Source organism: Mobula birostris, chromosome 11 (assembly GCF_030028105.1).
Source record: "Mobula birostris isolate sMobBir1 chromosome 11, sMobBir1.hap1, whole genome shotgun sequence".
NCBI classification, from domain to species: Eukaryota; Metazoa; Chordata; class Chondrichthyes; order Myliobatiformes; family Myliobatidae; genus Mobula; species Mobula birostris.
The window spans coordinates 51,629,573-51,653,665 of record NC_092380.1 but is presented as its reverse complement, the minus strand read 5'-3'; the positions used below and the strand labels follow the sequence as shown (position 1 = coordinate 51,653,665).

Genomic DNA, 24,093 nt, shown 5'->3' with positions numbered 1-24,093 from the left:
TATACCCTTAAACTCCACCCCCAGAACTATACTCAACCGACAAAGAAGGTAGTCAAGGCTTCACTGTGGCCTGGCACTAGAGCCATATTTTTCTCAACAGGCTTTTTATCAAACTACTGTTCCCTAATGCTGATTTTTCACCGTTTCCAATGGTTGCTATGGAGATCATACAAGAGAGGCTTATGATGCAGTGAATACTTACAATTTACATGCCAGCCTAAATTTGGGCCTACAATGAATCTTCTCACACAGAGGTGGAGATTTTAGTGCCTTGCCAGTAATTGAATTGGTTCTCCACCAAAACCCATTGCTTCTAGAGGCAATAGAAGCCAGTTGTGAATGTACTAATGCAGTGAAGCACCCCACTGTTCCTTCCATTAGATGGGACAGCAAGGATTAATGACTTTGAAAGTTTTGCAGGCCTTCTCTGCAGCCTGGTGCTGTGATGCACTAATGTATGTGAACACCACCCCCCTTCTCCCTGCATCATTCAACACAAGTGGGTTTTCTGACAACAGAGTTCACTACTTCAGTCGGAAATTAAAGTGAAAGGTCTTCTTTGCAGGCAAGGTTTGAAACCATCTTCTGAGGTGAGGCACCTCCCTGGAAATCAGCACTGATTGCAAAGTCTACGAAATGACTTAGAACATGCGCAAGATGGGAATTGCATTTCGGATCTTTTAGGACCACTACTCCTCAAGTTCTTTAGAAACAAAATTGTAGGTTGCGTGGTCATTTTGCAGTGTTCACGACAATGGCAACCTTTCACCAACAGGAAGACAATAATGAGTAGAATCAATGATTTTTGTTGCTTTATGAATGGATGTAGTAGTTGTTGGTCATCGGAGCTGAAGCCTAATGTTAAATGATTGAGGGGAACAGGGAGTCCATGGCGCACTCTTTGATGTCCAACCCTCCAGCAAAGATTGCAAAATATCAGGCTATCTGCTTGTGTGTGTCAGTGTGAATGTGAGGGAGAGGAGGGGGGAGAGGGGAGCGGGAGAGAGGGAGGGAGGATGTGGAGGGGGAAAGGGAGAGAGAAACATTTGTTGCTTGTTATATTGTTATATACACTAATGGTCTGAATGTGAATGATGGAATGTGCAATTTTACAAATGACACGAAAATTGGCAGCATTGTTGATATGTGTGAGCTAACACATCTGGGTATTCCTGCAGGAGTATGCTTTATTGTGAATGTGCATGTACACTTTCATAGGTATGTTTATGAACCTGTAGTCTAATATACGAGGAGGCGCAGAGTTCCTTATAATCATTAAACATCACATTTTCTCAGTATGCTTTTTGTAAATCTTCATTTGGTGGATTGGACTGTTTGCCAGATTAAAGTCGGTCATGAGCCTTGTGGCCCATCAGGCTGGTGCTTATGCTGGTTTCCATGGCATGAAGCGATTGAGAGTATGAGGCTCCCCCCGGGATAGGACATCAGTCTATCGCGAGGTTATTTTTTATCAGAGGTTCTGTCATATCTCATTTTCTAGTTGGAAACTCAGGGAGGGGTACTCAGGGAAACTCAGAACAGGGCCTCCAGCCCAACGAGCTGCACCCAGCAAACCACCTATTTAACCTAAGTCTAATCACAGGACACTTTACAATGACCAATTAACCTACTAAATGGTACGCCTTTGGAATGTGGGAGGAAACCAGAGCACTCAGAGGAAACCCTCACACTCATGGGAAGAATGTACAAACTTCTTGCAGAGAACATCAGAAATGAACTCCGAACTCTAACACCCGCCCCCCAAAATGCGATGCCTGTGTTGCAAAGTCTCTAGTAACTATGGTTCATTTTGTGCTTCTTTCTAGGGTTTAGGGAGTTTATGCTTTTCTTTGCTTGTAATCTTATAGAATGGCATTCTATGGACCAAAGCAGTCTGCTCTTGCTTTACTAAAGATGAGGGCACATGGGTGCTGTGTTTGTGGATCAGAGTTTATAAATACAAGTTTGAATCATCATATGCAAATAAGAGCATTATTAAAGGCAAAGGTTGAAATTAATAGCCACTCACACTATTTGAACACTCTGAAAACTTAGGTGATGCTAACAGTTTAACCACTAGCTTTCCCTCTCAGTTTTGTGCTGCATTACTTGCCTTTCACTGTATCACTTATAAAATTCCCTTCCAGCGTGTCCGTGGACATGCCCCTTAGGTTTTTTCTTTAGTTATTTGTTTTTCTGACAGTCCATTGTGGCATGCCTTTGGGCCAGAATGGAGTGAGCACTGGGCCTTACCGGCTACTTGATCTAATCAGGGTACACACAAGGTGTTGCAGGAGTGGTTCTATCATTCAATGTCAGCCTCTGGGCCTGAGCGAATAAGCTTCACATTGGCAGGGTGAATAAACATCAGGACAGGTTGAAATGCTGCGTGACAGCCTGCAGTAAATATGATGACACTTGCTGTGTTAAGGGATTACCACATGTTGAAGCCTAGCAAAATGCATCAAAATTGGTCTGATCTTTAACCCAATGACACTTTGCCCTTATCTGACAGGTAAAAAGGTACTTCACAGACAGCAATAATTTTAGGTATGCTAACCGGTGGAATCCACTTAAAGATTAGTGTTTATGAGGAGCTGACACTGAAGGATCAGTTCTCCCAATCATTACCACCTGGTAGGTTATTAATAACATGACTAGTACAGATTCCAGATGGTGAGTTTTTCTCTCTCTCGCCTCATTTTAAAAACTACATCTGGCAACTTCTCCCCTAATAACAGCTCCCAACTAATTTCAGAATGGTCCTCACAATGTTTACCTCCTCAACTGACAGCTGTAGTCATATTTTATAAAGTAGTTGTCAACTTGCAAGACAGGCTTGTCTGAGTGAATTTAAATGCTGTTGTTTGATTCCAATGGAATCCATCAGTTTATTGCAGGGTAAGTCAGTGGGGTATGCACAATCTCTTCTGCTCATGCCCCTTCAACAATCTCCTCTCCCATCTTATGATTACATTAGATCAGTTGTCTTGTACAAAGACATTTGTTTCCAAGAGGGCAGCCTTTACATTCTCCAGTGCTGTACTGTTAATGGAGGATATATTCAACCCTATTTTATTTATAATGTAGATTGCTACTTTTTTGCTGCGAATTAATATCAGGTCTAGATTACAGTCTGCAAAGTATTTGAAGTGATCTGACACAAATATCATCTGGGCAGCCAACTGCAAATCCAATCCCTGCTGTTATAACCCCATCACAATTGAATCCCTTCACTGTTAACAGCACAACGTGTCCTTTCCACCAAAAAAAATGACAACTTACAAAACTTTTTCTTTTCCCATGGAAACCTATGCTGGTGGTCCTGTGGGTTATGGAGTAATCAAAATCAGACTCATGCAGTTTCTAATGTTAGCCTGAAATTGAAGCTGGAGGGAAAATCTGAACTGAAGTTGCCCGACTTGTGATAATAAGAAGTGGCAAAAGACACAGAGATAGTCAAGATGAAGGAGAAGAGTGACAAACAGACATTAAGAGCAAGGAAGGAGGATTATTCCAGGCCTGCACTTTATACATCCTCCTAGTAATTGCCCAAGAGTAGAATTATTAGGAGACTGCGACAGGTCACCTGAGTGAAGAAATGGTAGTCAAAATGGTGCTCAGCTGCAAAGCTCACCATTGTTGTGGTTCAGACTCAGTTATTTATTTACATTGATAAGAATGGTTTTGGACAACAGCAGGGGGAATTAGGGGTCAGGTAGTGGTTTGGGGTTTAGAGCCAGGGAATGGGAGAGCTAGAGGTTAGAGGAAGTAAATGAAGAGACTCAGTAGGAGTTCAAGTCCAGGTTGGAGCTCTGCAGAGTCTGCACAGTCGAATGTCAGTGATCACAGAGGTCAAAGCCAAAGGTCAATTGGCACTGAGTTGACCAGTGGTGTCCAGGTTGGCGAGTCAAAGGTCTGTACGGGCAGCGAGTCCCAGGTATGGGCAAGAGTCATGAGGGCTAGTGAATGTCCACAGGTCATCAGGGTCAGAGTCCAGGCAATTCCAGAAGTTGAGGCCCGAAGGTCAAACCCATGATCAGCAAGTCCTGGGGTTGATACCGAGATGGAGGGCAAAACCAAAGGTCAAAGTCCAGAGTACAGTGAGTCCAGAGGTGGAAGCCTGAAGGTTGAAGACCTAAGCTGATGAGTCCAGAGGTACAGGCACAAAGGGGTCATGAGGGCCCGGGTCACTGGGGTCGCAGGACTGTGCAAATCCAGAAGTCAAGACTTGAGAGTCAAACTCGTGACTGGTGAGCCCTGCAGTCTAGGCCCAAAGGTCAAACCTGTGATCAGTGAATCCTGCGGCAAAGTCCGAGGTTGGGGCCCCGATACGTATGAGTCTAAGAGTAAGGAGCCAAGGAATGGAGGCCTGCGTGTATGCGTGGTAGGTGGGGAAGGTGGGAAAGGAGCTTTCTTTTTGCTGTTATCATTTTGTTCTGTTTTGTTATTGTTCCTGCTGCTTGTGTTCTGCTGAACATTGTGAGCAAGTTATTTTGGCGCCGGAATGTGTGGCAACACTTGCACATCTTGGGGCGTGTTAGCTGTTCACACAATTGAAACATTTCATTGTAAGTTTGACGTACATGTGATAAATAAATCTGAATCTGAATCACAGCGAGGCAAGAGAATTCAAAATATTTTTCTTGTTGTATTTGTAAATGTGCAGATACCAAAGGAATACTAATCCATTGAATGAAACAGAGATATCAGAAAAAGTAACCAAACAAAATCCTAACTTGTCATCATCAGCTACCTCTTTAGTTTCTGCCTCTCCCAACTGTGAGTGAAGCTCAACACCTACCAGTTTGGTATTTTCTCCCCTTTCTCTACTGCAATCAATAAAGTTGATAATGTACCTGCAAACCCGTACTGGGATTGTATGTCAGGGTATCAGAGTGTGATTTTCCCTGTTAACTTCCTGCCCTTATGGCTGGGGAAATCTCAGCCTGGCGGTAGTATCAGTGACATAAGCATTCCAGTATGGGGGGGGGGGGGTAGGGAACAAATAAATTCCACTCTGGGATTCAGAGAGAAAGTGACCTGGTTTAAGTATCTGTAAATTGATATTTTCATCAGTAGTTTGCTTCACAACTTCTGCTGGGAATTTTACCTGCCACCATAGCTGGTGGTAAGTCTGAACTGACTGGCTCTGGAATAATATGGAAAATAAGCAAAATCCGAATAATATGGACTCAGATTTGCCCACAAAACACATACCAAAAGACCAAGGACAAAGAGCAACCAATGAGCATATAAATATCAGCGGGGAGAACTGTTGGAGAATAAGCAAAATTATTCATTATTTATACTTGAAGTTCTGCACAGTTCAGTTGAGACCTTGCAACCACGAACTGCTTATACTGGCTTTAAATAATCGGTAAATTACATTTCCCTTACTACATTCATTGCCTCAGATTTCTCGGTATGTTGATAAATTGCACATCATCCTTGCAGAGAACTCTAGAATTAACTGCTCTAGTTTACTCGCCCTCCTGTCTACCCAACCCTCTTCAATCGCTTCAATACTGAGCTCTGTTATTGGCCTGAACGTCAGAGCAGTATTGCAGGGATGAACTGTTAGGCAATTAAGTGGGGTTCACATAGGATATTTTAAAGTATTATTAATGATCAAATTGCCTTGTAACTTAGAATAAAATACTTCCCAATCTGAGAAGTAGAAACAAAAGGTGCCAATTTTAGCCTTTAAGGGATTAAGTTAACCAGGGGTGACAAAAGTACATCTCTGAAGCTAGAACATACTATAGGGAAGAAGGTCTCATTAACTTTAGTACGTAAGAATGCTAAGGAAAATGAGCTGTCAATAAGATTGATGTTCAAAGAATTTGAGATGACTTAGGTTTGGAATCTTTGTTTGATGTAAGGTAAACAACAGTGATTGCTTATGTGAATTGACCATTTTTAAAGGATGTGGGAAATTCATGGCTCTTAGCTCTGTCATGTAGGATTAACAAGGCAGATTACACTGTGAAGCAACATGGTTTATAACAGTAAATGGAGCACCAAAGATTTAGGAATTGAAATCCGAATTCCTGCAAAATTAAGTCAATTGCTTGTGCCTCCATAAGGCAGATGGGCCTGGTCCTGAGAACGTAGCGAAGAGGCAAGGCCCATGTCTGAGAGCGAGGAACAATCCGAGGCTTGGACGATCTAAGCACTGGGCCAGATTGAAAAGTGCAGTGTGTCGGGGCTGGAGGCAGTGGATGGGGAGGTTCAGCTCGCTGCTCAGCGAGGTTTACTCATGTCTGCCCTGCACTGAGGCTGTGGCCTGCAACTAACAGGCTCCTGGATTGGCTGCAGTGATGACTGGCTTCATGGTCATGGACTCACGTGAGTTTCAGTTGTTTGCACAATTTGTTTTTTTTTCCCCTGCATATTGGGAGTTTGATGGTCTTTTTAAATGGGTTCTATTGGGTTTCTTTGTTTTGTGTCTGCCTATAAGGAGATGAATCTGAGTTGAATGTAGCATACATACTTTGATCATAAATATGTTTACTTTGAATACTCCACTAGTTTACACTGGTATAAACTGATGGGTTCAACTGGATCTAAACCAAATTCACTCACACAAGCCTGTCTCCAGAGCTAGCAACTACCCCATTCAAATTATGACTGTCACATGACTAGTGCAGCAGTTTAATAAGCCTCTGAGAACAATTTGCCAAAGACACTCCGATAAGACATTACACAGATCCATCTCACCATATGAACCTAAATCCTCTGTGAAACACTGGTGTGAACAGCAACATGATGGAGGAAGGTGGAGGCAGTGGTAAATCCAAGGTCAATGTTCAGGGCACTTATTTTCCTTAAGTCTATTAGCAACTTGGATTCAGGTGTACAAGACAATTTCAGAATTTCCAGATAACACAAAACTTGAAAGCAAAATATACAGCAAGGAGGACTGTGATAGATACTGAAGGCTTACCCAGGTTGTTGACCTGGGTAGGCCCATATGGAACACAATTTAATGCAAAAACTGTCAAGTAATATAGTTTGCAAGGAAAAATTGGGACAGGGACAGCTCTAAAGAGGGTGAAGAATCAGACAGCTGGTGTGTATGTATTTAATATTAAAAGGAGGCAGAGCAAGGTGAGAAAGTGGGGAAATAGTATCTGGAATATAGCGCATACAGTACAAAAGCAAGCAAGTTGCGATAAAGCTCTATGAGAAACCTGGATCAGACAAAAGTAGAATGATGCATCCGGATCTCTGCACTGTATTTATAAATTAAAGCTTTGCAGAAGGAATTGTAATATAAAAGCACTCTACTAGAATGGTTCCTGGTAGGTGGCTTTAAGTAAGCTCCGTGGAAAAACTTGAGAGTTTGGGATTGTTTGCTTTTGGGCAGAGAAAGTTGAGAGGATATGTTCAAAATAACACAGGGTTTAGGCAGAAGAGACAGTGCGATTCTGTTCCCATTGTTGGAAGGGTTACGAACCCAATAGATAATTGATAGGGAACCAAAGGTGGCACAAGGAAAAACATTCTTAGCGGTGAGTGGTGAGCAAACTTCCCAAATCAGTGGCAGATGAGGAGTGAGTCATAGATTTTCAGTAGGGAATTGGATTGGAATTTGAAGAGGTTGTGGGGGTGAAAGGCAATCTCCTGAAGTCAGCTGCATTGCTTTATACAGAACTGGAACTAATTTGAAAACCAAGTGGGCTTCTGTGTTGTAACCACACCATGGTGGTCCAGGTATTAATCATGAGAAGCTTGTGGTGCAACCAAAAGAGGTTCTCTGTCATCTGTGACAAAGATTGGGGATCTTGCACTATGCTGCCAATGTAATTGATCTGATTCAGTAACGTAATCGTCAACTGATACAGATAATAAACACTGGCTCATGGCTGTTGTGCTCGTCTAGAGAATAAACAAAATATATAAATCGAAGATTAATGGGAACATAGTCAGGATTAGGTATTATTGTTTTTCCATTTCAACAGGGCTGAGAACTACAGTTGAGTCATTAAACCAGCTGCTTTGAATTCACTCCAAGTAAAGGAGGAAATGTTAAGTCATTGCTAAATAGCGATGTCTTCCTCACTGCCACCAAAGCTACAAAGGAAATACAAACCTGTAAATCTGTCTTCATTAGGGATGCCCCAGCTTCCACTAGAAAATGGCAGATGGTTCGATGTCGGAGTGCAGCTGCTTTATGCAGGACAGTCTCTCCACTGCAAACACAAATCACATATCCAACACAATAGGTAGCAGCCCAAGGCTCCCAACACAGCACTTTGCATTATTTCAGTAACCAATGCACACTGTAAAAATAAATTGGGACTCCTATGTTTTAAAAAGAAATTTCCTTTGGAGATGTTAAAAAACTTCTTTTCCTTTCCCATCACTTGATTGTCCTGGGCTATAAGCCCAACCTGAGGGCACAGGACAGCGATGCGGCAGGGAGTGCTGCTGCGCTCTACACTCCAGACCTGACCTCTGGCGTGATCTGCGAGCAGTTTACATGTTCTGCCTGTGATCATGTGGCTTTCCCTGAGTACAAAAGCTTCCACCCACATTGCTAGTAGGTTAAATAGCTACTGCAAACTAATAATATTTGGGGAGTTGGATAGGAGAGAGAGAGTATGTTACAGGGAAATACATTGGGGGCTGACGTGAATGCTCAGAAAGCTCAGTAGGCCAAATAATCTCCTTACGCCTCATTAGACAAATATTATAATATGAAGAAGCCCACAAACTTTGACTAACACTTTGATCAGGTTCTCAGAAGCACGATGTACATTGAAGCATTAAAGTGGGACCTTTGTACTTTGATATTTTTTCTTAGGAGGTATTAAAACCTCCTTTCCTTTTCCTAGTCATGAGCCATAACTACGGTTACACAGTAGAGTTGCCATCCTTCTGTCAGTGGCTGCCATGTTCCTACAACAGGAACTTAGCAGTGAAGAGAAACAGACCAGAAGGATTGGTGCTCTGTTCTACTGGTTTTAGTATCCCAGTATGTCAAGACAACATTCAACATCCTTCTTTTGGTTAGACAGCAAGACGACGGAGCATGTTTCAACTTGGGTGGAAGCAAGGGATTGAATTGTGTGGGCACTGACTGGAAGAGTATTTTTTGCCAATAGCACCCCAAGTTTGGGGCAACGAAGTACCGTAAATGAGGCAGCAGCATTTACTTCAATTGTAGCCCAGTCCTTAGGTTGAGGCTGAAAACAGGCACTTTGCACGCCTCAAGTGGTGTAAAGTAGGAGTTGCCAGCTCATTATAATGAGGCAGGCGTACAGCTGCAGAGTCTGTGTTATTCACTGGCTCCACGCCTGCTCTGGGGGCATGGGAAATCAGCCTTGACTGACCCTCATAAAATGCAGCCAGCACTTCTTAAAGCAGAGCAGCACCATAGGTGCAGACAGCAAAAACCTTATATGAAGTGCTGACTGTTCAGAGTCCCAGCGGGCAAAAAGCCCTGAACTCTAGAGATGGGGTAGTCCTCTAAGAAACACCATCCTTCTTAGACAAGAATTTGAACTGAAGATCAATGCTAATACTTAGCTACCAAGACTTGGCTGAAAAGCCAAATTCAAAAAAAACTTACAAGAGTTACAAAACTTACAAAACTTGCAAGGTAAGAGATTTCCTCCCTCATTATATTTGGACTATGTCACGTTGCTATAGTTACTTCGCCAAACTTCATTCTATTCCCTCCATTCCCTCTGGAGATATAACCCATCCAACAACTAAATTAGTTGACAGAAGCTTAGTGACTTATGCCATATGTATCTTGGAGACTATTTTGAAAGCAGGTATATCTTGAATGTTTACAATGCAATTAACATCGTAAAACATCCCAAGGCACTTCACAGCTGTGAGTTAGATTTGATGTGAAATCACATAGGCAGGTGTTAGGATGGGTGACCCTTGTTCAGGTAATATCTTTTAAGGAGGGTCTTAGGGAAGTAGAAGTGTAAGGAAGGAAGGGAATTTCAGATTTTGGGCATAGTCAGCTGAAAACTTACTTATGGTTGGGTAAAGGACCCCAATATTTATTAGTTAACCAGTATTTAGCCCAGTATTATGCATTGATGAGACAGATTCCTTTTTCTACCAGACTTCAGTGTGGAAACTTATTATGCAGCAACTCAGCCCAGATCCTTGCACAACCAGGTTTTTAATGAACATTGGTTCTTATAAGAGCTATTTTTAACTGGAGTAGAATAGCATTAGTTAACAGTTAGATTGAAATCTTACATGTGATTAAATTGATAGCCTCATATCCCTATCATCTGCTGTGATTTAATCACTTATACACTGGGGGAAATGAGAGAAGTCTTAGTCCTCTTGGCAATTGAGGAATATCCATTATTAACTCAGATTAAGACTTCAGATTTCAAAGTCTAATCACAACTATGTAAGCCAGTTAATTTTATGATTATTATTTATGGAAACAATAGGTCAAAACTTACTTCTCTGTCTCTGTTAAGTCCAGGATCTCTGGAGAGGCTGGTGTAGGGATAGGGTTGGGACAGGGAAGGAAAGAGATAAATAGGTTAACATCACCAAAGTATTTTTAAAAGCTCACTGTACACCTTGATCCATCCATTTGTAGAGACTCTTCTGGCAATGCAGCATGACATTACCTCACTGCAGTGGTTTTGATTAAGTTGTATGTAAATAGTGTGAATACTCTTCAATTCAGAGAACATTGCCAACAGAAAATAACATTCTGTGCACAATATATGAATAATTTGAGGCAGAAGATTTGATAAGTGTAGCATTCTATGGAAAAAAAACTTGTTACTATAAGATTTTTTGCCAGTGCAGCTTCTTGTCTGGGTCTGTTGTTTATTAACTGACAGATACTGACTGAGAAAGACATGACAACTTTCTTTTTGTATTATATGGCAAACAGGCAGGTGGAGCATTAGATGGATCATGGTCTTTTTTTGCATCAAACAGATCCTGTGTTTCTCTGTAGCAATTGTTTAGTATGCTGTATGGTGCCATGTGTACTGTAAACTAATGAGTGTTAATGGATTGCCTGTGTTTCCGCCAACTGACTGAAGGAAGAATTAAGTAAGATTTTAAGGGGGAAAAAGAAAAGCTATCGGTGGAATTACACAGACTCCAACAGGGAAGAAGGCCACTTTACAACTGAGGTCTCTGTAGCAAAATAGATTTCAACACACAAGATTTGCCCTGCAGTTGTTAAGCCCCCATACCATTGTCTAGGATGTACTTCACAATCTCTTTGTTTCCCTCGCTGACAGCATGATGCAGGAGGGTCTGTCCCGACGAATCGCGCACCAGTAGATTAGCACCTGATTTCTGCAGCTCTCGTAACTGTAAAAACAAAATATGCAGTCTGGGTCAGACATTCTGCAGAATGCACTGGAGTTTATGTTGGATTTACTGAGTGCTTTTGCAACTACAGTACATCTCAGAGTGTTTTACAACCAATTAATTGGGTTATAAGTGTAATCACTTTGGCAGTTATTGCTAACCAGCCAACCTGTTCCAAGGACAAGAATTCCAGGATATTTGGGATAAACTAATTCTCTTCTGTAAAGTAGTGGCCTTCCACCTTTTACATGCACCTGGGGCTGGAGGTGGTGTGGAGCCAGCTCTTCCAAGAGATGGCTTAAGGATTTGAACTCAGAATCCTATGACTTAGAAGCAAGAGTGCCATCCATCAAGTCACGCCTGCCCTATGACTTCATACAATGAGCTTCCAAATATTGTCAACGAGTAGGAAGTGGTTTAATTCAACGTCTGTCAATGGATTCCAGGGATTTCAGAACTGTCATTACTATCAGTGTGTCCGATCTGCCTGTCTTTGGGTTTAGTTCAGTGCTTCCTGCAAGTTCCAAAGAATAATGCTACCTATACTTAGCCTTCATCCCTTTCTATTTTCATTCATGTGGCTTCTCAGTGCTTGGCACAATACTTCACACCCCTGGCATCCTGAGAACCTGAATGGATTGAAGGAGGGCTTCTGATTTTCCTACCGGCTTGCAGCAATTTACTTTTCTTCTAACTCCTATTCTGTTTAACACTTCCAGAAGATCCGAGGTAGCCTGCAAAACGCTTTGAAAAAGGGGCTCCCACTGAGAAATGCACCCACAGAGCTCGTCTTGAAACACTTCAGGCAGGTGCTCTGCAATTTTCCACCACACAATGCAGTAGCTGAAATATTGCAGACTGTGAGTGAGTGGTGTTCCTTACTGAGGCCACAATATTGCTTAATGATCTGAAAAATTTCAGTACCCTTTGTGCTCCTTACTATTGTGTGGTAAATTCAGTCAGTAGCAGCATCACTTCCTGCTGCCCCTCACCACCAACACCTCCTTCCCCCCACCCAACTGCCTAGCCTTATCGATAAGTAACTGAAGCAGACAGACACACAATACCGTACTCAGTGACAATGTACTATGGATGACCTTATACAATGTAATTGAAGTATTGCCAATGAATAAGATAGTTTAACTCACTGACTGTCAGTTCCTCAATATTCTTTGCCAAGCAAGCCACCTGACTAATGGACAACCTTTACACAGGAACAAGTTCCCATAATATTAAATTCAAAAGTCCAAAGTACATACGATCATTTCTACAAAGAGCAGAACTCATTTCATCTCTCTCTCAACATTTAATAATTGTTCTTACTTATCTGTCATATGTGCAACACTGTGGAGGTATGGTTACTGCAGTGAATTATTTCTGAGTATTTTCCAGCTTATAGACTAAATTGACTTATGGATATCTGTAAAAACAGGACCTGTGTTTGCCTAGGGATGGCCTGCATTCCAGTAGTTTTGTTGGATCCCATAATTTTACAGAAAAACTAAAAACAGCAAGGTGTTGAAGAGAAAAGTCACATGGTCCAAACACTTATCTCAAACCACCACTTTCTAAATCCAGCTCATCTGGTTAATTTATTTCAGTGCCTCTGGCAGTATCTTCTTCTATGCAAAATGTCACTATATTACACCGGTCTTTATGAAACACACATCAGGTGTGATGTAATCCGGCACCATAGATGTCTACACTTCTTTCACAAAATGAAGGAATGCCAGTGAAGTAATCTTTGGAAACCAGTAAAGATTCACCCCATGACAATCTCTTAACATAAGAGACACATTTTACACTTATAACCATTAACAAAATAAATTTATGCAACCTGTCTGCTCAGAAACTTACAAAAGAAATAAACAATACATTACCTTTCAAAGCTTCCAGATGTACTAAAGGACCTTGTGGTCACTGGGGTAGTTTTGAAAAGTCAAAACGGTTGTAATGGAGGAATAGAGAAGACTAATCACTACTTGCTGTGTCTCTCTTCAGAAGCTTACAGAAGTTTACTTCTTAAGGAAGTCACCTTCACAAAGAAATTAATTCCAGAGTTTTTACCACCAAGGCCTTCCAGAAATCCACTCTACAGCTGTTTCCCACCTCTAGTCCCAAATTTCCCTTCTATCTGTTTACTCATGTTTACTATTTCTAGAATCATAGAAACATACAGTGCAGAAACCGACCATTTCAACTCACCTTTACCGTGCCAACCCTGATCCCTGTCTATGCTAATCTCATTTGCTTGCATTAGGCCCATATCTGCCCATGCCATTTGTATCCAGATACCTGTCCAAATGTCTTTTAAATGTGCAATTTTATTTTCCTCTAGCACCTCAGGTTTGTTCCAGAGAACCACTATGTTCTATGTGAAAGCTTACCTCTCAGACCACCTCTCAACTTCTCCTCTCTGCTTAAATCTGTGCCCTCTAGTTCTAGATTACCCTGTTCTGGAGAAAAAGTGTCAGATTTCTACCCTAATCATGCCATAACTTTATATGGTCATCCCTTCATCTCCAACACTCCAGTGGGAATAAATCCAGCCCTGCATATCTATTGTTATAACTACAGCTCTCCATTCCAGGCAACATCTGGGTGAATCTCCTCTGCACTCTCTCCACTGCTACCACATCCTCCCTTTAATGAGGTATGCAGACCTGTACATAATACTCCAAGTACACTCTAGCCAATGTTCTGTAAGGCTGCAACATAGCATCTGGCTCTTATACTTCATTTGAAATACTGTTACAAGATAACCTTTCAAACTCTAAAATCTTGAGCCAGACTTTCTCTCCTTCAGCTCCTTTCTTTTTCCCAAATGGATACATATTCCCCATATTTCCTGACCAGCTCAGAAGACAATAGGTGCAGGAGTAGGCCATTCAGCCCTTCAAGCCAGCACCGCCATTCACTGTGATCATGGCTGATCATCCACAATCAGTAACCAGTTCCTGCCTTATCCCCATAACCTTTGATTCCGCTATCTTTAAGAGCTCTATCCATCTCTTTCCAGAGACTTGGCCTCCACTGCCTTCTGGGGCAGAGCATTCCACATATCCACCACTCTCTGGATGAAAAAGTTTTTCCTCAACTCTGTTCTAAATGGCCTACCCCTTATTCTTAAACTGTGGCCTCTGGTTCTGGACTCACCCATCAGCGGGAACATGCTGCTTGCCTCCGGTGTGTCCAATCCCTTAATAATCTTATATGTTTCAATCAGATCCCCTCTCATCCTTCTAAATTCCAGTGTATACAAGCCCAGTCGCTCCAATCTTTCAACATATGACAGTCCCGCCATCCCGGGAATTAACTTTGTGAACCTACGCTGCACTCCCTCAATAGCAAGAATGTCCTTCCTCAAATTTGGAGACCAAAACTGCACTCAATACTCCAGGTAATTCACCCTTCTGTCTTTGTAAATTTTTTTCAATCCACATAAATAGAAACAATTAAAATAAGTCATATGGACATTTTTTTGAAGAATAGGAGTGGTAGCATAAGCCAGATGGGCTAAATGCTGTGCTTTGATACTGTGAACTGTTCATTAACAAACCTCTGGTATCTTTTTCTTATAAATGTGCTGTAAGAAATCATCGTTGTTATAATTATCACATTATAAAGAAAAGGTTGAAAATGAGGACATAAGTAACAGTAATAATTGTGCAACAAAAGTAAGCGTATTTAAGAGCTGGTTCTAAGATTCCTTGAGAGTCAGTTACCACTCAAGGAGATTCTGGAATTTTCTTCTAAATGTTATTTACAATGAAACTCTTCCCTTGAGAATTTCACAAGGCCAGAGAGTAATACAAATTGTGTATGTCTGAAGGAAAATGCATTTCTGACAATAAATTACTTTTTCTTGCCCTTATACTTTAAAGGAAATAATACATTGCTTTTATGTATGTTCCCACAAAAAGAAGTTTTCAACTATTACATTTGGTGGATAATTAACGTAAAACTTGCCCCTGACATTAGTTGAGGATGAAATCAGAGAAGCAAAATAAACCAAAAGCAATTGCAGGAGCTCAAACAGATATGTTCATATGAAGCTGCAACAAACCTCAGCAGTAAATTACGCTAGCTTAGAATTTCATTTGGATGTTCAAGCAGTGTTCTGACAGACATGTCTAAACCTATCTCTGTAAACTGCTACAGCACTATAATCTTATGCAGAGAGTAGTAAACTTAGTCAGCTCCATCGTGGGCACTAGCCTCCACAGTATCCAGTGACGCCTCAAAAACATGACGTCCTTTATTAAGGACCACCATCACCCAGGTCGTGCCTTATTCTCATTGCTATTATCAGAAAGGAAGTACAGGAGCCTGGAGGCACACACTCAACGATTTAGGAGCAGCTTCTTCTCCTCTGCCATCTGATTTCTGAATGGACAGTGAACCTATGGACACCACCTCACTGTTTTTTTATTTCTATTTTTGCACTATTTATTTAACTTAACTATTTAACATACAGTGCCTTTAAAAAGTATTCACAGAGCAACAGAAAAAGACTCTTTTGTATCAAAGTAAAACCAGATCTCTACAAAGTAATCCACATTAATTACAAATATAAGACACGGATTAATAGATTGCATAAGTATTCACCCCCTTCAAAGTCAGTATTTAGTAGATGCACCTTTGGCAGCAATTACAGCCTTGAGTCTGTGTGGATAGGTCTCTATCAGCTTTGCATATCTGGACACTGGTCAAGCTCTGTCAGATTGCATGGAGATCAGGAGTGAACAGCGTTTTCAAGTCCAGCCACAAATTCTCAATTGCATTGAGGTCTGGACTCTGACTTGGCCACTCCAAGACATTAACTTTGTTGTTTTTACACCAGCCTGTGTAGCTTTGGCTTTTGCTTGGGGTTATTGTCCTGCTAGAAAACAAATCTTCTCCCAAGTCAAAGTTCTCTTGCAGACTGCATCAGGTGTTCCTCCAGGAGTTCCCTGTATTTTGCTGCATTAATTTTACCCGCTACCTTCACAAGCCTTCCAGGGCCTGCTGCAGTGAAGCATCCCCACAGCGTGATGTAGACACCAACATGCTTCATGGTTGGGATGGTGTGTTTTTGATGATGTACTGTGTTTGGCTTACACCAAACATGGAGTTTAATCTAATGGCCAAAAAGCTCAATTTTGGTTTCATCAGAGTATAGAACCTTCTTCCAGCTGACTTCAGAGTCTTCCACATGCCTTCTGGCAAACTCTAGCTGAGATTTCATGTGAGTTTTTTTCAACAGTAGCTAACTCTTTGCCACTCTCTTATAAAGCTGCAACTGGCGAAGCAACAGTGGTTGTATATGTAGTCACCCCCATCTCAGCCACTGAAGATTGTAACTCCTCCGGAGCTGCCATAGGTCTTTTGGTGGCTTCCTTCACTAGTCCCCTTCTGGCATGATCACTCAATTTTTGAGGATGCCTACTCTGGGCAGATTTGCAGCTCTGCCATATTCTTTCCATTCTTGATGATTGACTTAACTGTACTCCAAGGGATATTCAGTGACTTGGAAATTTTCTTGAATCCTGACTTGTGCTTTTCAATAACTTTTTTGCAGAGTTGCTTGGAGTGTCCTTTTGTCTTCATGGTGTAGTTTTTGCCAGGATACTGACCCACCAGCAGTTGGACCTTCCAGATACAGGTGTATTTTTACTACAATCAATTGAAACCCCTTGACTGTACATAGGTCTCCAAAATCAGATCTCCATTTAACAAATTACGTGACTTCTAAAACCAATTGGCTGCATCAGTGATAATTTGGTGTGTCATATTAAAGGGAGTGAATACTTATGCAATCAATTATTTTGAGTATTATATTTGTAATTAATTTAGATCACCTTGTCGAGGTCTATTTTCACTTTGACGTGAAAGAGTCATTTTCTGTTGATGTGTAAAAAAAAGCCAAAATAAATCCACTGTGATTCAATGTTGTAGAACAATAAAACATGAAAACTTAATTCAGTTTTTTTTTCTATTATTACCCACTGCATTGTATTGCTGCTGCAAAAACAAATTTTATGACTTACATTAGTGATATTAAACCTTATTCTGATACTTCCATTTCTGCTCTCCTGCACATCCGACATCTCCTTTGCCCAACTGTACCTTCAGTTTGGAATTCCTTCCCCGAAAAGGCCCTGTAAAATGCGTCCTTGAATGGCTGCAAAGTTTATCTGATTTGGCAACTTGAGATCCTTCACTATGTTGCAATGGAGCTACATCTTTGAGGCCAAGGGAAGTAATACATACAACACACATCAAAGTTGCTGGTGAACGCAGCAGGCCAGGCAGCATCTGTAGGAAGAGGTGCAGTCGACGTTTCAGGCCGAGACCCTTCGTCAGGGCTAACTTCTTAAGTAATACATAAGCTAAATGCCGTATAATTGATCAGAAACCCTGATAGCACTGGCTATTATTCAGGTCAGACATTACATTAAGGTGGTTAAATATCACTTATGCTTTGTTCTTTATTAAACACGACGGGCTCTCTGTGGAGTTTGTGGCTCACCTGCTGTAGGTCGTTGTTCTTCACTGCATGAAGAAGGTTCTCATCTACAAAAACAAACAGACATCATCATTTAAACAAGGCCACTTTTGTAAGATGAGGAAAAAACTACTACAAGCAGATCATTCACAAAAATATCACCCCAAAGTGCTGCTGAGGTTCTACTGATCTCCTGCCATACTCTGTAAAAATGGGAGAAATGTTCTCTCATCAGTTACTCAGTCCATTCCCTTACCTTTCTAAAAGGTTTCTATTGTGTTCTGGGGGCAGTGGGGGAAGATCAGGGGAATCTGAGGCCCCCCTTTATATATTCTGGTCTCCAAGTGCCCTGTGCTATTTGCTATTCCTTGAACAGACATATTTTCTATTATTTGAATACACAAGATGTTGAACTACTGATTTTTGCAGATTAGAGTGTTTTGTTAGTGTGGCACTGCAGTGCTCTCACAACACAAGGTGTCATAAAGTGGAACAAAGACGGCAGTAGAAATGGGTGGGGTGAAGGAGAGCAGGAAAGAATTGTCAGTGGAAGAGAAGTTTAAAAAGAATCTCAGGATGGGATCAGTGTCAGTTGGTTAAGAAGTGACATTAGGCTGTGAGACTAATGAATACACTGCCACCAATGAGGTCTCATCACTAGAGAGTGAGTTGTTTACTGTACTGTTTACCTGTGCTGCACACTGCATGCATTTTGAATTATATTTTATTAACTTATTTATGGTAATAATTTGTTTTGCGTGCTGTGTGTGATACGTGTTTTGTGAGTGCTCCATGGTCTGGAGGAAGTCGGTTGTATAATATGTATTGTCAGAAGATGATACATTTGAAATTGAACTTGAAGTGAGGTTGGAGAGATTGAGAGAAGGCTTAGGAAATGAAGGACAAGGATTAGAGAGGGGGCAGAGTGGAATACAGAGCGAAGAACTTGAATAGCCAATAAGTATGTGAAATTCCAAGGGGGAAATATGCAAGGACATTAAAACGTACCATGTAAAAGGGAGAGGTTTATGATATAGGCACAGTGTTAAAGAACATACATTTTATGCATATTCTGACTTAATAATATAAATAAGATGAACATAAGTGTGCAATAGATCACAGATTGCTTAATGTACACAGGCAACATACAGAAATACTGAAGGTACTCAGCAGGTTATGAAAAATATGCAGAACATTAAATAATCACAAAGACAAAAAAAACTGCAAATGCCAGACATGGGTTATCCATGAAAGAAAACGTTATTACAAATGCCGTTTAAGAGGTATCTGGGAAGAGAGAAACAAAGTTAATATCTTATTTCAATGACCTTTCATCAGATGCTAAGGCAACATGAATCATTAACTGTTTCTTTCTCCACAGATACTGCCTTGTCCTGCTGAGTATTCTAACATTTTCATTTCAAACATCCAAGTTCTTTTTTAGTTTTTGACATAACTTAACGTTTTGTAGATTTTTCAAACAGAGCCATATAACGAATGTATTTGATGATACTCACAGCTATAATATTGGTTGTTACAAATCAATGCACACCATGAAGGACTTAGATGACATTAACAGAATCAGACTAGAACAGGTGAGTTTTGTAACTTATATTTCTGAGGCTATTGCAATATCCTGTTTTAAAAGACCAAGTTAATAGTGGTATGAATGATATTCATTGAAACATCAACTGATGTATCCTGCACTGCTGTTACGCACTTCAAGTCATTCTATTTTTGTGGAACAAGAATTTAACATAGACTCAGATATGTTATACCGTGTTATGGATTGCAATATGCTAGACACATCTTATTGGCAATTTATGGGCTGTAATAAACCTACACTGAAAAAAGAGATGCCTGCATTTATATAGAACTTCTCATTCCCACAGAAAATCTCAAAGCAATTTATAGTACTTTGAATTATTGGCACTGTTGTAACACAGGCACAGTTTATTGCTAGGACTTGTAACACCTCATCATAAACAGTGACATACGGTATTACAGTGTTAGACTTGTTCCTGGGCTTATAGAAACATGTAGCTGTAATTTTATAACAATGTCACTGCCATAGGAAAACAGCATCCATCATCAGAGATCGCCACCACCCAAGTCATCTCTTTTGTCGTTGCTGCCAACAAGTAGCAGGTACAAAAGCCCAAGCATTTGCACCAGCAGGCTCAAGAATAGTTACTACCCCTTAACCATCAAGCTCTTGAACAAAAGGTGATAACTACACTCATTTGTCCCATCATTGAAATGTTCCTACAACCAATGATCTCACTTCAAGTACTTTTTATCAGATGTTTTCATAATGTATTGTTATTTATTTATATTTGCATTTAAGACCATAAGACATAGGAGCAGAATTAGGCCATTCAGCCCATTGAGTCTGCTCTGTCATTCCATCATGGCTGGTCTCGGATTCCACTCAATTCCATACACCTACCTTCTCGTCATATCCTTCTGATGGCCTGACCGATCAGTAAACAATCAACTTCTGCCTTAAATATACTCACGGACTTGGCCTCCACCGCACTCTGTGGCAGAGCCTTCCACAGATTCACTACTCTCTGGCTAAAAAAATTCCTCCTCACCTCTGTTCTAAAGGGTCACCCCTCAATTTTGAGGCTGTGCCCTTGAGTTCTGGATACCCTCACCATAGGAAACATCCTCTCCACATCCACCCTATCTAGTCCTTTCAACATTTGGTAGGTTTCAATGAGATTCCCCTGCATTCTTTTAAATACCAGTGAGAACAGGCTCCTCATATGTTAAGCCCTTCATTCCTGGAATCGTCCTTGTAAACCTCCTTTGTATAATTTATTGTCTTCTGCACTTTGATAGCTCTTTAAGTGATCTTGTTACAGTTACTATTCTGTAGATTTGCTGAGTATGCCCACAAAAATTAATCTTGGGTTGTATATGCTGAATATATGTACTTTGATAATAAAATTTAATTTGAACTTTAAATAACAGAGCATTAACTTCAAAAAATATGTAAAGACAATGCTATCTTCTGGTGAGACCTTGTTTAACCTCAATCCTGAATATATGGCTTTCAGTTCAGAACCCACTCAATTTGCTAGGTGGAAAAAGAAATCCAGATAATTGAAACCTGCTTTCAAAATCACAACACAATTCCTTGCAGCTAAATCAATAGCAAGTTCTTGTTTATCGAAGAGAGATTTAGACGCAGCAAGATACGTATGTCACTTTCAGTATGCCAAAGACACACTGTTTACGAATTGCTCCATAGCAGGAAGCAAGCCAGTGTGGAAAAAGAAGATGGAAATACAGTAATTTCTCTTAACCAGTGTTCTAATGGCTGCATTTCACACATATCATCATCTATGAAATCAGAATGTTCCAAAGTCCTTAAAAGTCAGTGTATTAATTTAGAATGCAGTCATTGCTGCCTTGTAGGGAAACTTGGTGGCAAATTCATAGCACTTTTCCATCAAATGCAATGAAGTAGCATTAGTGATGAGATGATTTCTTTAGATGCAGGAAAGAAATAGATAGGATCTATTATTATTAAGCTTTTATGAAAGGAAGGAGACATTGTATTTCAGCCACTGGAGTACTAACAGAGAGTACCTAAGCAGCAATGTGTGGGATTGCTGTATATTAGATAGCAAGTTTTCTACAGTATAATAATAAATTATACACAAGTACAGGTTTCCCCCGCCATCCGAAGTGGGAGCGTTCCTATGAAACGGTTTGTAAGCCGAAATGTTGTAAAGCGAAGAAGCAATTACCATTTATGTGGGAAAATTTTGTGAGCGTTCGCAGACCCAAAAATAACCTACCAAATCATGCCAAATAACACATAAAACCTAAAATAACAGTAACATACAGTAAAAGCAGGAATGATATCATAAATACACAGCCTATATAAAGTAGAAATACTTTTCCACAATCATTACTGAACTGTTCTCCGTAGCGAAAATCTCACGCAAGTGCCGTCGGCAGAAAATCTCACGCAAGCGCTGTTGGCAAAAACACAGCGCAAGCGCTTTCCAGTAACCTTTAAGCTATGAAGCTGCCAAATCATACCAAATAACACGTAAAAATACACAGCCTATATAAGTAGAAATAATGTATGTACAGTGTAGTATCACTTACTGGAATTGGGAAGACAGCGCAGAGCACACTGATGATGGTGTGTTAGACTGAGTCGGAGTTTGGGTGGTGCAGTGGCCCCCATCCTCCAGGGTGCCGAGCGATTCATTGCCACGAAGCATGCAAGGGTGCAGCGGTAGCCGGGAGGTACACAGCACATCTTTAAGAAGAAAGCCAAAATAAACATGCAATTAATTAGGTGCCGCCCGACACGTAATTGTTGGCCCAGATCAATGCCGATTTCTGATTACGTCGTCTCTGATATGGGCCGACAATTACGTGTTGGGTGGCACCTAATTAATTAGCATGTTTATTTCGGCTTTTTTCTTAAAGATGTGCTGTGTGCCTCCCGGCTACTGCTGCATTCTCCGCGAATCGGTATCTGTCTGTGGCCCGGGGGTTGGGGTGGTGGGACACTGGGGTGTCATCTCGTCATCTGTTTCCATTAGAGCAGTCAGCTCATCTTCTCCTATGACTGGCCGCCTCGATGTCGAAGTTCGCCGTCTGCTGTGGCTGATGTGGAAGGCCTTGCTTGACTGCTGAGCCTCGCGCATTTTTCTATCACACAGTTCTTTAATAAGGACTCAAACCATCCTGCAAATATCTCCTAAACCAACGTATCCTTTCAAAATTAAAGTCGTACTTTATCATTACTTTTCATTTCTCTAACTTCCGCTAAGGCCCCACCTCCCCCTCGTACCCCATCTGTTACTCATTTTTATGCACACATTCTTTCTCTCACTCTCCTTTTTCTCCCTCTGTCCCTCTGAATATACCTCTTGCCCATCCTCTGGGTCCCCCCCCCCCCTTGTTTTTCTTCCTGGACCTCCTGTCCCATGATCCTCTCGTATCCCCTTTTGCCTATCACCTGTCCAGCTCTTGGCTCTATCCCTCCCCCTCCTGTCTTCTCCTATCATTTTGGATCTCCCCCTCCCCCTCCAACTTTCAAATCCCTTACTCACTCTTCCTTCAGTTAGTCCTGACGAAGGGTCTCGGCCTGAAACGTCGACTGCACCTCTTCCTACAGATGCTGCTTGGCCTGCTGCGTTACCCAGCAACTTTGATGTGTGTTGTTTTATCATTACTCATTCGGTTTCGATTGTTATCCTTTTTTCTTCCAATTGCATCAGCTCTTCATCTGTCAGTTCTTGGTGATGGGATGCCAAAACCTCTTCAACATCATGTTCGTCAGCTTCAACAAGCCAAACTCACATTGTCCTTACTTCGTTCACCACGATCAAAACGCTTAATTATGTCTAGTTTTACCATAAGTGTAACACCCTTATGAGCTCTTTCAGGCTTTTCCGATACCATAGAACTCATCTTGCTAACGGCTGCTCACAGGCACGTGTTAAAGCAATGCCGTTCCGAATCCGGGGGAGAGCGGTTGCTCGGGGCCTTTTATCGTGCGCTGCTTTTTTTTCGTAACAGTGAAAACACCTTCTGAAAGCGAAAATAGGGTACTAATGTATGTCTTTCGTAACAGTGAGGTTTCGTAAAGCAAACGTTTGAAAAGCGGGGGACACCTGTATTGTATTGACTGCTGAGCCCTTTGACGCATTCTAACGTTTCAAATACTAATATGCAAATCAAAGACAAAATGTTGGGCTGATAAATTTAGTTTTTAGTTTTTCACTTTAGATTCCAGCATCTGAAGTGTCTTATGATATTCATTTATACACTAGTTCAATGAATTCAATGAATTTCTGATTCTTTGTGAAAGGTCATGGGTTAAAGGTGAAACTTGAGAAGTTTAAGGAGAACCTGAGGGGAAACCTCTTCCCACAGAGGGTTGTGAGAGTGTGGAATGAGCTGCCAGCCCAAGTGGTGCATGTGAGGTCGATTTCAACGTTTAAGAGAGGTTTGGATAGGTACATGGATGGTAGCGGCATGGAGAGCTATGGTCCTGGTGCAGGTCGATGGGACCAGGCAGTAGCTTGGCATGGACTAGATGGGCTGAAGGGCCTGTTTCTGTGAAGTACTTTTCTATGACTCTGAAAAAGTATCAGAATCAGATTTATTAGCACTGATATATAATATGAAATTTCTTGTTTTGTTGCAACAGCATAATGCAAAGACATAAAAATATATGTTACAAAAATAAATACAAAAAATGGAAACTATATTTAGGATTTGTGTCCTGGAAGTTACTCAAT

The 24,093-nt window shown here is 41.0% G+C and overlaps 1 protein-coding gene across 5 annotated transcripts in view; it reads right to left on the bottom strand.

Moving 5' to 3' along the window:
* Nucleotides 1–24,093, bottom strand: part of dgkza (diacylglycerol kinase, zeta a) — a 480,046-nt gene that overhangs the window by 10,945 nt on the left and 445,008 nt on the right. For all 5 annotated transcript variants that reach the window (XM_072272235.1, XM_072272236.1, XM_072272233.1 and 2 more), the window contains 4 exons: nt 17,837–17,880; nt 11,205–11,325; nt 10,449–10,485; nt 8,099–8,198 (listed from right to left, as the gene is read on the bottom strand). In XM_072272235.1, coding sequence (XP_072128336.1) covers nt 8,099–8,198; nt 10,449–10,485; nt 11,205–11,325; nt 17,837–17,880 — 302 coding nt within the window. The remainder of the gene's footprint in view (nt 1–8,098; nt 8,199–10,448; nt 10,486–11,204; nt 11,326–17,836; nt 17,881–24,093) is intronic.